The 12,394-nt window shown below is 34.9% G+C and overlaps 1 protein-coding gene and 2 long non-coding RNA genes across 5 annotated transcripts in view; 2 read left to right on the forward strand and 1 right to left on the reverse strand.

Moving 5' to 3' along the window:
* Positions 1-207: 207 nt before the first annotated feature.
* Positions 208-3,830, reverse strand: LOC114241490 (uncharacterized). The gene is made up of 2 exons (XM_028172331.2): positions 3,312-3,830; positions 208-1,879 (listed from the first exon to the last, which is right to left on the reverse strand). Exons 1-2 carry the CDS (start codon positions 3,741-3,743, stop codon positions 1,415-1,417), a joined length of 897 nt encoding a protein of 298 aa, XP_028028132.2. The 5' UTR covers positions 3,744-3,830; the 3' UTR covers positions 208-1,414.
* LOC149500433 (uncharacterized) overlaps positions 2,152-12,394 on the forward strand; it is a 53,037-nt gene continuing 42,794 nt past the window's right edge. For 2 of the 3 annotated variants that reach the window (XR_016324928.1, XR_016324925.1), the window contains exon 1: positions 2,152-2,252. This is a non-coding gene — a long non-coding RNA (uncharacterized LOC149500433). The remainder of the gene's footprint in view (positions 2,253-12,394) is intronic. The other variant, XR_016324927.1, reaches the window with a different exon arrangement.
* LOC149500434 (uncharacterized) lies at positions 5,469-12,349 on the forward strand. The gene is made up of 3 exons (XR_016324930.1): positions 5,469-5,726; positions 10,352-10,516; positions 12,140-12,349. It is a non-coding gene; the product is annotated as an uncharacterized LOC149500434 (long non-coding RNA).

A 12,394-nucleotide genomic window follows, 5' to 3' on the forward strand; every position in this document is an offset into this window, starting at 1 on the left:
TCTAAGCATTGGTGAAAAACAATTGTTAATTTTTTTGGTAGTTGTCCATCGGTACTCAGATATAAATATTTACGTATCATATTTATTCAATAAAAATAACCATGTCGTTTATGTAAAACCAGAAATAGGGAGGTGATACAAAATAATGCAAAATTGTAAAAGAAATGAAAACAATATTTTAATGTTTTTTTAATATTTATTTAAGAAGATTAATACAATGCAGTACAAAATTTTCTCTTTGAATTTTTTATTTAATTCAAGCGTGTCCGTTATCATCGTAAGTGAGAACGAAATTTTAGTAATTATATTTCGAAAATTAATTATGCATTATCTCGTCATTAATGCATGTTTATAAGTATAGATGCCCATTGTCCGATTTATAATAAACTGTTGTTCCCAGGGGCCATGAATACTTCATGGATCATAAAATAGGTGGATGAGATGGAACCTTGAAAAGTATTGGAAATACTGTTATTTGCACCCTTCAAACTGGAAGGACCATAGGACTCCTTCGTATTAGTAATAAGTTGTTCAACCAGCTCACATTTTTGTATTATAATAAAAATACTAATAAAAACTACAGAAACACGCATGAATAATAAGATGAACATTTTTTTTATAATCCTACACCAATTCCGGGCATGATATTAAGCCCAAGCTATAAAATTATTTGCGTTGTCATCAATCTTTGATACATGTGCAAGATATAAATGAATCAGATATATCATAATTTTGATGAAAATTACGATATTAGATATATACAAGCCAAACTTATAAAGCATGTTAGAAAAGTTGCCCCTGAAAAAACTAGTATTATGTCTTGCGTGTATTTTTACGGTACGAAGATTTACAAGTCAGCTATAACGCAGCTTAATATATTTTAATGGCTGTTCCACCTTGTATTCTGAACGGATTCTTGCTTTGAATGAATAGGCAAAACGGTGTTCACGACGTACCCTATTGCCATTGCTTTGACTTTTGTTTGACACATAACGCTATGCTAAATGCTACAAATACCCACAGCGGCTTACATTACATTATTATTTGCCATTATACGTCTCGGCCACCAAACCGTTGGGTTGGTCAGATCAGGAGAGAAGCCGAAAACCGAAGGAAATGGAAGCTGATGATACAAAGAGCCACGAAGGGCTTTCGAGGACACGACCTTCAGCAATGAAGTATGCGACTAAGAAGAATACGTCTCTATCTGCCAGCCCACAGACGCTCTGCTGGTCATAGGACCAAGACTCGTCATAACGACGGATTCCACGGAACGACGGATTCCGACCTTCATACTTCTCATTTTTTTCCCTGAAAACTCTTAAATTATTGATCTTAAATCAAAAGTCTAACTGAGATCTGTTACGTATTTCAAAATGAAGCATATAATATACTCGTAAATAGATTCAATTTATCACCAAGTCCTTCCAATACGTTCTATAGGCGATTGTCTCAAAGCTCTCACTCTTGGTATCCTCACACTCGGCTCTAAGTCTACGAAGAAGGGCGCGCTGACTGCGATTCCAGCAGCTTTACCAAAATGATAAGCTCCAACTAAAATAGCGGCCAAAATAGTCACAGATCCAAATGAAATTAACGCTATGGCCCACGGTCCTAGAGTGGCAGCTATTTCTTCGTCTCCTATTTCCTCGGGTTCTGGTTCGCCCGATCCATCATCGTCAATTATTAAGTCAATATCTGTAGTTGTTTCGGAACTATCATTTTCGATAGATATCGGCTTTCTTGTGTCTTTCGCTTCGAATATGTAATTCTCCTCGTCGCTGTTTTCGTCGAGTTTTTCATTTCTCAAATCGGTTTTGTAATAGAATGAATCGATTAAAACTATTTCGTTGTCTTCGCTCTGTCCAATCAGATTGATCTGTAATGATATCGAACAGAACAAATTACCAAATATATTCGTGGTCATGTACTTAGATTAAAACAATTTATTTAGCATGTATTTCTCGAATGTCTGTAAAATTTGTTAATAATTTCGTTGATCCCACATTTTAAGATAATGTCATTAAGCTTTAGGAAATATCTGAGATATTGAGTAATCAGTTTGTTTATCGGTCTCACGTTAAGTTAGAACAATAGAAAGAGATGGAAGCTTTATTGCGTGAATAGTTTTAGAGCTGCTATTTAGGATTTTACTCGTATTTTAATCTAGTCGTTGTTACTTGTGATGGAAGGTTTGCAGTTGCCGAAGGGAAACTTATTTGGTTCTTGTGAATATCCCACGAGCACACCCGGTGAGTAAATATTGAAATAAATAAATTAAAAAAAAAAAACAGTTAGGTTTAAAAATTTAATTTCTTGCTTTGATAAAAATATAAGAATTTTTGCATATAAAATGTTTTTATTTTCAAAACAACAGGAAACAAAAGATTTTTGTAATTAAATATTATAACGAAAAGCACTAATAATTAATTGTTGTAAAAGGTATTTTAATGAAACCTTCGTACGTGTAAATAGTGGTTTATTTCAAATAAAATACATCGACTTTTTTTTTCATAACTTCTATTTTACTAAAGCGTAAATAACTTAAAGGCAGTGTTTTGTTCAAAGAATGCTTCTAGAATAGTTTTACGAATCTTTCCAGTGATTATTTATATTAACCGACTGGGGAAAATTTTATAGAAAACGGTGAATTTCAAATTTTGAACTATTTTTTTAATAATTTTTTTACAATAGACGTTTCAATAAAAATAAATTTTCTAAGTGTAACCAAACCAAAAAAAGCGTTCTTATATTTATATATTAAAAAAAACACGGTTTCTGGCGTATCCAGAATTTCGCTATTTAATAAGACTATCACCACCCCGCCTATTTCTTCCGTGAAGCAGTAATGCGGCCGTTGTAACTATATTGAGACCTTAGAACTCATATCTCAAGATGGGTGGCGGCATTTACGTTGTAGATGTCTGTGGGCTCCAGTAACCATTTAACACCAGGTGAGCCGTGAGCACGTCCTTTCACTTAAGCAATAAATAAATAAATATAAGCAACTGCTAGACAACATTTATTTTGAAAATTTCCTCATCCTGCCCGATTTTGTGAAGCCAACACGCACTCCAATCCGATGGATGGGAAGGGGGGTAGCTGTTAATCCAACGAAACTCAGAATTTAGTTTAATTTATTAATGCGATGTTCAAGCATTTGTAGCTATGGCTACTGTATATTACTGCAGGTGACAACAGCTTACACAGAATGAGAGCTTATTGGAATATTAGTAGAAACAAAAAAAAGCCTTTGAAAACCCTTTGTTTAATGTTTAGCACAAGTAAAAAGGGACACAAATCGTACGTACATATCCAACACCGCTCCTGTCGATCGGCAAAATAATCCGACTCCAACCACTCACAAAATCCTCACTGGTCATATCGAAAACGTATTTCAGCAACTGATTTTTGTTCTCATCCAAGAATACTATTGTCACACCGCTGTTCTTATTAATTGTATTAACGAACACAACGAATTCGATCACTGTATCCGGCATCAAAATCACTGGGAACGAGGTCGCGCAGCTAAACGTTGTGGCTCTGGCGCCATTCGAATTTACAAACGGACTACGTACTTTCAGAGATTCGTATTCCACTAAAAACCACTCACTGGCCGCCCCGCATTTACTTTGATCGAAATTTTCGTAGAAGTCATCGCGAAAATTATACTTCAGGCCTACAATGTCCTGTGTAACAACCAGGGTCGCCATTCCGATGGCTAGTGCCACTTGTAATAACATCGCATAGTGTTTCGAATTATTCGTCTTGTGTGCGTGAGGCAGCGAAATTGTTCTTGCAATGATTAAAATGTTTACAGGTGATATTGTATTAACGTTACGAATTTATTGATAGATAAAAAAAATACATTTCAATATTAACCAAATATTTTATTGATGGTGCACTAGCGTAATCTCTTTAACTCCTCTTAAGATAAACGATTTATAATTTTATCACATCATTAATTTATATATAATTAATTTATAAATGAAATCTGTGTCGTAGTTTGGTTATGAATGAATGAATGAATGATTTATTTTATTTCAGACAACAACAAGTCCATATGAGTACATAGTATCATTGAAACATACTTAAATTAACAAAACCAATCAAATAAAAAAGATACATTTATTAAAAGTATAAATAAATTATGGGCAAGTGATTATTTGATTAAAATAAACATACACATTAACCTGTCAGTTCCAGAATGAACAAAACCGAATATATCATATAAAAATTTAAGGTTCATAACTTGTATATGATATACATTTAAAACTCTTTAGTTTTTAAAAATGATTTTACTTCAGATTCATTCCGTGTCATGGAGTGACGTGTGTCATTCAATAAAAAGAGAGTTCAGTTTTGTATAGTTTATTACTTACTTAGTTTAATACTGTTTATTGTTTTATTTTAATATTAATTTTAAAAGAGATTAAGGCCTTTAAATGTTGTTTTCTTATTATATCACAGAAAACACAATTAAGTCTTTTATTGTTTATTCATTTCGAAGTACTCCATACAATGATATACTTACTAGCCGTACTCGCCCGCTTCGCTATGCATTTAAAATTAACATTATTATTTATTGTCATTATTATTAGGGAGTCCAACCCTCATATTAATATTAGCCTATCCATTAAGTATATGTATTTTCTACATGGATCAAGTCAATCGGATGCACGGTTCAGTAGTTTTTTTTTTTTTTTTTTATAAATATTTACTAACAATCACGCCACGTTAACTGGTCCCGTGATAAGTTCGTAAAGAACTTGTGTTACAGGTACCAGATAACGGAAATAAATGTAAGATTTTTATTATACACCTACATATATTTAATATACATCCATAACCCTGGAAAAGACAATTATATTTATCATACAAATATCTTCCCTTGGCGGGATTCGAACCCGCGACCCCCTTGTGTAGTGACCATGTCACTTACCACTACACCAGACGGTCGTCGAAGTAGTAGTAGTTATAACGGAACATCCGTAAAAACCATTGTAGATTTATATATTAGTATAGATAGATTTAATATTTATAAATTTGTCTTTGTTTGTGTTTAATATTTATTTATTTATATAGACAAAATTGTTCTTAAAACCATTCTCAAATAACAAAAAATTCAATTAGATTTTTACATTTGTACGAAAATTTCATTAATGATTTTTTTTGTTTCCAAGCAAAGCATAAATGTAAATTAAGCAGCGGTGTATGGTCGCAACATTTTATATTGAAAAACATCGGATACGGCTCTGTGAATAAGTCCTCGATTTCGGAAATCAATGGCGCTAAGGCAGGCGTATACACGAATGTGATTAAAAAATTATCAAATAGTATCTCGCAATCAATAACACAATCAAATTGTCACTTAATCCCGGCTGCTGTTTCACCTATTAACGTTAATCATTTTACGATAAGACGACGAAAAAACATTTGGTTTTCTTTAAATCTCACAGCAGTTCGTCGGAGGAACATAACACGTCGACGTAATGAAAAGTTCAGGTTTTAAACAATTTGATATGACAGTAATTTTACGGAGTGTCTTTTCAAAATTGTTATATGTGATCGATGTGGCTGATGTCAGTGTTGAATTTCTGAACTAATCTTATGAGCTGAGGTTACGGTATTTTGTATACTTGACAAATAATATTTTTAATCTGCGTACATTTTTCAATACTAGAGGTCCTGCAGTAGTCGAAATTCGACTATAATTAATTGGAATTGTAAGTTTGTACACTATTATGATTGTATTTTACTTCTTTATACTTCTTCACAAATTTCGCCAAGACTACACTATAAAAAATATTAACAAAGACAAACAATATTGAATCTCAATTTGACAACAGACGTCAAGAACAAAAGTTTGACAATAAATAGTATGCATGCGTGTGTGCGTCAAATACATGGTATGTAGTGTGTGTAATGTTTTCTTTATTGATTTAATGTATCTTTTATGCATTATTTTAAAAAAATATTAGCATTGTGCACTTCTTCTCTATATCTAATATATAAAATTCTCGTGTCACAATGTTCGTTCCCATACTCCTCCGAAACCGCTTGACCGATTCTCATGAAATTTTTTATGCATATTCAGTAAGCCTGAGAATCGGCTACTATCTATTTTTCATATCCCTAAGTGATTAGGGTTGTCCACCCCTAACATATTTTTTTTATTTGGACATTTTTTTTTGTTATAATGAGGTATTATGTGGTTGAATGAGGTTTTGTTATTTTTATTATATATTCCCTCATCGTTCACAGCACTACATACCTCTTTCACTCATTTACCACATCCTTACACACTTACAATAAGTTAGTTTTTTTTTCTACACTAGAAATTCCCTAGAAATCTTATATATGGCAAAACAATGTTTACCGGGTCAACTAGTTCTCTATAAGTGTGGAAAATTTCATACTCCTCCGTCCGCGCAAATTTCGTAAAAAGGGATACAAAGTTTTTGCTTCACGTATTAATATATAGATTACATGTGCGAGTGGAGTTACAACACGCAATTACTTCTAGAGGTACGAGTTGTTAGTCAAAGCCGATTACAAAGGATATTTTGGATTTATCAATACTCCCTCAATGCCGTTCTAAGGATTCTTCTGAAGGAGATTTTTTGGAAAGAAAGAGATCTTAGATGTAATGGATTAGTCGAGATTAATAATTATTTCTTCGGTTTACTGAAATAATCTTACTACTGTTATATTAATTATTCAGTATCGATGAATCAAGAGAAGAAAATAATGATAGTGATTTTAAACAATCGGCAATGGTAAGTTTTTTTTTCTTAGATGGGTGGACGAGATCACAGCCCACATGATGTTAAGTGGTTACTGGAGCCCATAGACATCTACAATGTAAATGCGCCTTGAGATATAACTTATAAGATCTCAGTATAGTTACAACGGCTGCCCCACCCTTCAAACCAAAACGCATTACTGCTTCACGGCAGAAATAGGCAGGGCGGTGGTACCTACCCGCGCGGACTCACAAGAGGTCCTACCACCAGTAATAAAATACGTAATACGTAGTAGTAATAAAATACGCACGAAGAGAAGGGATGTATTATGATGAATGATGTCCTATAGTTTTATGTACTTGGTGAAGTGCTAAGTGTTTTGTCATTTAATTGTTATGGAAATATGTGAGCGTTCCGAAACTATTATTGTGATTGAAGGTTGGCGGTAATTCAACTAGAACAGCAACAATTTTGGTTTCGCGAAATAATTTATTTTAACGCAAATTAGTTTTTTACTAATCAACTATAAAAGCAGTTGAAAAAACAAACTATTTGTCCGCTGTATCAAAACAAAAAACAACTAACATAAACAAATTTTAGACATCGAATTAATATGGAGATAGCCGACTGTCACACAATATATATTCGAAATAGTTTTTTTGTGAATAACACGATTGACGATTTGAATCGATTGACTTCCACGGTGAAGGAACAACATCGTGTAATAAAAGTCAAACCCGCAAAATTATAATTTGCGTAATTACTGGTGGTAGGACCATTTGTGAATCCGCACGGGTAGGTACCACCACCCTGCCTATTTCTGCCGTGAAGCAGTAATGCGTTTCGGTTTGAAGGGTGGGGCCGCCGTTGTAACTATACTGAGACCTTAGAACTTATATCTCAATGTGGGTGGCGCATTTACGTTGTAGATGTCTACGTGCTCCGGTAACCAGTCAACACCAGGTGGGCTGTGAGCTCGTCCATCCATCTAAGCAATAAAAAACAACAACAACAACAACAAAGAGAAGAAGATCTTCCTTATGGCCTATGTCACTCGGGAATAGTGTAGCTACCAAACAGTGAAATAATTTTTCTAATTGGTTCAGTAAGTAGTTTCGGAGCCTATTCAATACAAACAAACAAACAAATCTTTTCTCTTTATAATATTAGTATAAAAAAAAAGTTGGTTGTTTGTAAAGGTGGTTTACGGACGATAGTTTTACGTGATAACGTCATAAAGAAAGATTGATGAAACATTGCACACTTTTATGAATTGAATTGAATTATTATCAGTGAATTATTATGTTTGCTTGATGTTGTATTTTGTCAAAATGCCTCGTGCTAATGAAAATAATTATTAAAGAAATTACTCAGGATAGATTGTTCGTAGTTTTAATTGAGAGATGACATGGGTAGGTACCGCACGCGTATCCTGCCACTAAGAAGTAGGCGTTTCTCAGTATGAAAACTTAGACAGCAATTCCATTACAATTTGAGACTTCAAATAACGTTTTAAAGGCGGCAACATTCACGCTTTGACACCTGTGGACTTTAATGAACATTTAATCCACGTCCGATTGCTTGGTGACTTATGTAGATAAATTTAATAATAAAACAGTTTAAAAACAAAGAAAAAAAAGAAAGACAAAGAAGTTATTTTCAGTTGGTTTTTTGATCGAGAAATCAAATCGTTGTACGATTGGTTTATCGTTGCTTTCGTGTCAGTAGCGGAACAAAATTATCACGATGATTTCACACAAAGACCCTTGTCAGTTGAAAATATCACTGTATGCATTTATGAAACTAAATTTACTCATACTTCTCGTCTGATCTAGATCTTGTCATCATGGATCCCACCTGTCAAGACATGTGGGATCGGAACGGAACAGGGTTAGTTTGTCAGTTCAAGGTCGCCTAGCGAGCAATAATGAAGTCGTCGTGGCCTAAAGGATAAGACGTCAGGTGCATTCGTAATTAGCGATGCACCGGTGTTCGAATCCCGCAGGCGAGTACCAATTTTTGTAATGAAATGCGTACTTAACAAATGTTCACGATTGACTTCCATGGTGAAGGAATAACATCGTTTAATAAAAACCAAACCCGCAAAATTATAATTTGCGTAATAAATGGTGGTAGGACCTCTTGTGAGTTCGCACGGGTAGGTACCACCACCCCACCTATTTCTGCCGTGAAGCAGTAATGCGTTTCGGATTGAAGGGTGGAGCAGCCGTTATAACTATACTGAGACCTTAGAACTTATATCTCAAGATGTGTTTTTTTTTTTTTTTTTTTTTTTTTTATTGCTTAGATGGATGGACGAGCTCACAGCCCACCTGGTGTTAAGTAGTTACTGGAGCCCATAGACATCTACAACGTAAATGCGCCACCCACCTCGAGATATAAGTTCTAAGGTCTCAGTATAGTTACAACGGCTACCCCACCCTTCGAACCGAAACGCATTACTGCTTCACGGCGGAAATAGGCGGGGTGGTGGTACCTACCCGTGCGGACTCACAAGAGGTCCTACCACCAGTGATTACGCAAATTATAATTTTGCGGGTTTGGTTTTTATTACACGATGTTATTCCTTCACCGTGGAAGTCAGTCGTGAACATTTGTTGAGTACGTATTTCATTAGAAAAATTGGTACCCGCCTGCGGGATTCGAACACCAGTGCATCGCTTCAACACGAATGCACCGGACGTCTTATCCTTTAGGCCACGACGACTTAATGTGTGGCACATTTACGTTGTAGATGTCTATGTATCGAGTAACCACTTAAGACCAGGTGGGCTATGAGCTCGTCCACACATCTGAGTATAAAAAATATATATATACCTATATATATATAACGTGTATATCGGGAGTTTTTTCTGAAGGATAAAATCCGCAATGAGTTATTCGATAGAGAACCGAAGTCACTGACAAAGCTCATAGATTTCGTATGCTAAGGTCGCAGATATCATTAGAGTATACGAGTTCTTGATTGAAGACCGCGAATTCGTAAATTCGTAATTTCTTACGAAGTTGAACTACCGAACTACTTATAACTATAGTTGAACGACTATACCGAACTAATTCAGTATAATCAAAAATACTTTAAATTTTTTTGGGTTCATATATACAAAAAAAAAAAAAACAATGAATCAAAGCCACGCATCATCAGCCACGAATCATATTGATCAAGTGTATAAAATATCTTTGTACGTTCTAAATTAAATAAAGCTAAATCCCAACTATGAATAATGACAAATAAATAAAAGGATTTAATATAAAAATGTGACAATTGGTTGACCTTAGTTACTGGGATCGTTCTAAGCATTGCGTAAAATGGAGTCGAAAGAATTAGATATGTTTCCGGACTTTGGAGAAGACTTAAGTCTGTTCTATTTTTCATATTGTTTTCTGATTTCAGGTGATCTGATTTCGAAAACGACGTATCTTGTCGCCCGTGGCCCGAATATTCATTACAATTTAATAATCATTATTAGAATTTGATAGTTATTACGTTTTATTATTGGAAGCAAAACGGTTGAGTCAGTGTGTGTGTAGCGCCTAATTTTTTAAAGGCTTCCTTTGGTTACTCAAATTGCTGATTATTTCAGAGAGACCCAAACTGAGACTTAAGGATATCGCGCTCTGTACTTGAGGAGAACGATTTCGTTGCTGTTCGAGTTTTAAAACGTAGAGAAGATAATCGGAGTTCTCAAGGACGTCCTAAGGAAAAGCTCACACCGAGAGAATCATGATTTTTCGTAAACCTCGGAAAGGTGAGAATTCTGGTGGAAAGAGTGAAGGAAACCCATATGAAATCTAGGCCACAATCAACTCTTTGTTCTATCAAGAAGCCGCGCAATTTTTGCATTTTTTTTTTTCATAATGACGATATAACGATATAATGATTCATCTTCGACGATGTAGGTACTTATCGTTTTTTTTTTGGAGTGAAGGATTACTGGAGGCCCTATGGCTATTCCAATTTCACCAGGACAGGTGGACGAGGAAAGACCTCAACCGGGTGAGAAAGGATTTGCTAAGAGTACATCCTTGTTTTTCTGCGCGCGCAATTTTATAGGCTGATTTTTTAGGATTAGTGCCTTTTAATATATTTTTTTGCATAGTTATTTGGACGAGCTCACAACCCACCTAGTGTTAAGTGGTTACTGGAGCCTATAGACATCTGCAACGTAAATGCCGCCACCCACCTCGAGATATTAGTTTTAAGGTTTCAGTATAGTTTTGTAGGCTGCCCCGCCCTTCAAGTCGCAACGCATTACTGCATCACGGTAGAAATAGGCAGGGTGGTAGTACCTACCCGTGCGGACATACAAGCGGTCCTACCACCAGTGGCTAATTGGGGGTTCCGGCATAGATACGTCTATCTTATTTCTGTTCCAATACACCAATAGGTGGAGTTTAACGGGGCTTATCGATGCCGCCACGCGAATATTACTCAGATTGAGACGTGATTTAAGTCTCATTTGTCTGCTAGATATTACTAATGTTCCATTTTTCAAACTGGAAGCTAATACTAATTTGTGACAGAAATAGATAGGATGCTGGTACGTATCCATACAGACAAAAGGTAATCTCTTCGTCACATCATCATTTTCCCGCCCTTCTCCCAGTCGCCTGGGGTCGGGGCAACATGTTTTCTTCTTCCATACTCCTCTATCATATACGCTCACTCCCCTCTTACACATATCGTCTTTCACGCAATCCATCCATTTTTTCTTAGGTCTACCTCTTCCTCTAAAGCCTTTCTTTAGCTTAAAAGGGAATCTCTTGTCTGCATGGAAACACAGCCGTTATGAAATCCACTTAATGTTTTATGTCCCAACATGTATTGCAGTATTCATTTTTATATATTAGGTACTAGCGACCCGCCCTCGCTTCGCTTCGGAAACGGTAATTTATTATTAATTTCTCCACTATTTAATGGATGTTATTATACATATAAACCTTCCTCTTGAATCACTCTATCTATTAAAAAAACCCGCCTCAATATCCGTTGCGTAGTTTTAAAGATTTACGCTTGTATAGGGATATAGGGACAGAGAAAACGACTTTCTTTTATAGTATGTAGTGATTATATAGGTATATGTAGTACATAGAGAAATACATTTGTCGATAATGATTTTAATTAAGCGCGAAGATTTTTTTAATTAATATCAGATCGAACAGGATGTAGTTTTTTAGGTATTATATTATAATATGTATTTTCAAGTATGTTCGATTCACGGCCAAGTATCATGCCTGATTATGATATTATCAATGATGCATTGTGTTTATTATATTCGATAACACATGAAATATGCAATTAAAAATGTTGTTACAAGGTTTATTGGTGTAGGTGATATACTTTATCGGTTTATGCATTTTTTTTGTTTTAGTTCCAACATTTTTGCACAGATGGCGGTAGCAGTTACTTAGGTTAATTCCGATGAGACTAAAAATCAAAATTGAATATGGTTTATGTAAGTGTAGCTTGCAGCAATATGAAGCACTAAATGTCGCCAAAATAATGGAAAATAAACGACTGTTGTACAGGTACTCAGTTTTTAACGATTTTTTCGTATGTTTGGAAAGTAAAAAGTTTTTTTTGTACTTAAATGTTTATTTAAAATAATAATATCAAAACAATACAG

The sequence above is a fragment of the Bombyx mandarina genome, chromosome 21, assembly GCF_030267445.1.
Source record: "Bombyx mandarina strain Sakado chromosome 21, ASM3026744v2".
Classification (NCBI taxonomy): Eukaryota; Metazoa; Arthropoda; class Insecta; order Lepidoptera; family Bombycidae; genus Bombyx; species Bombyx mandarina.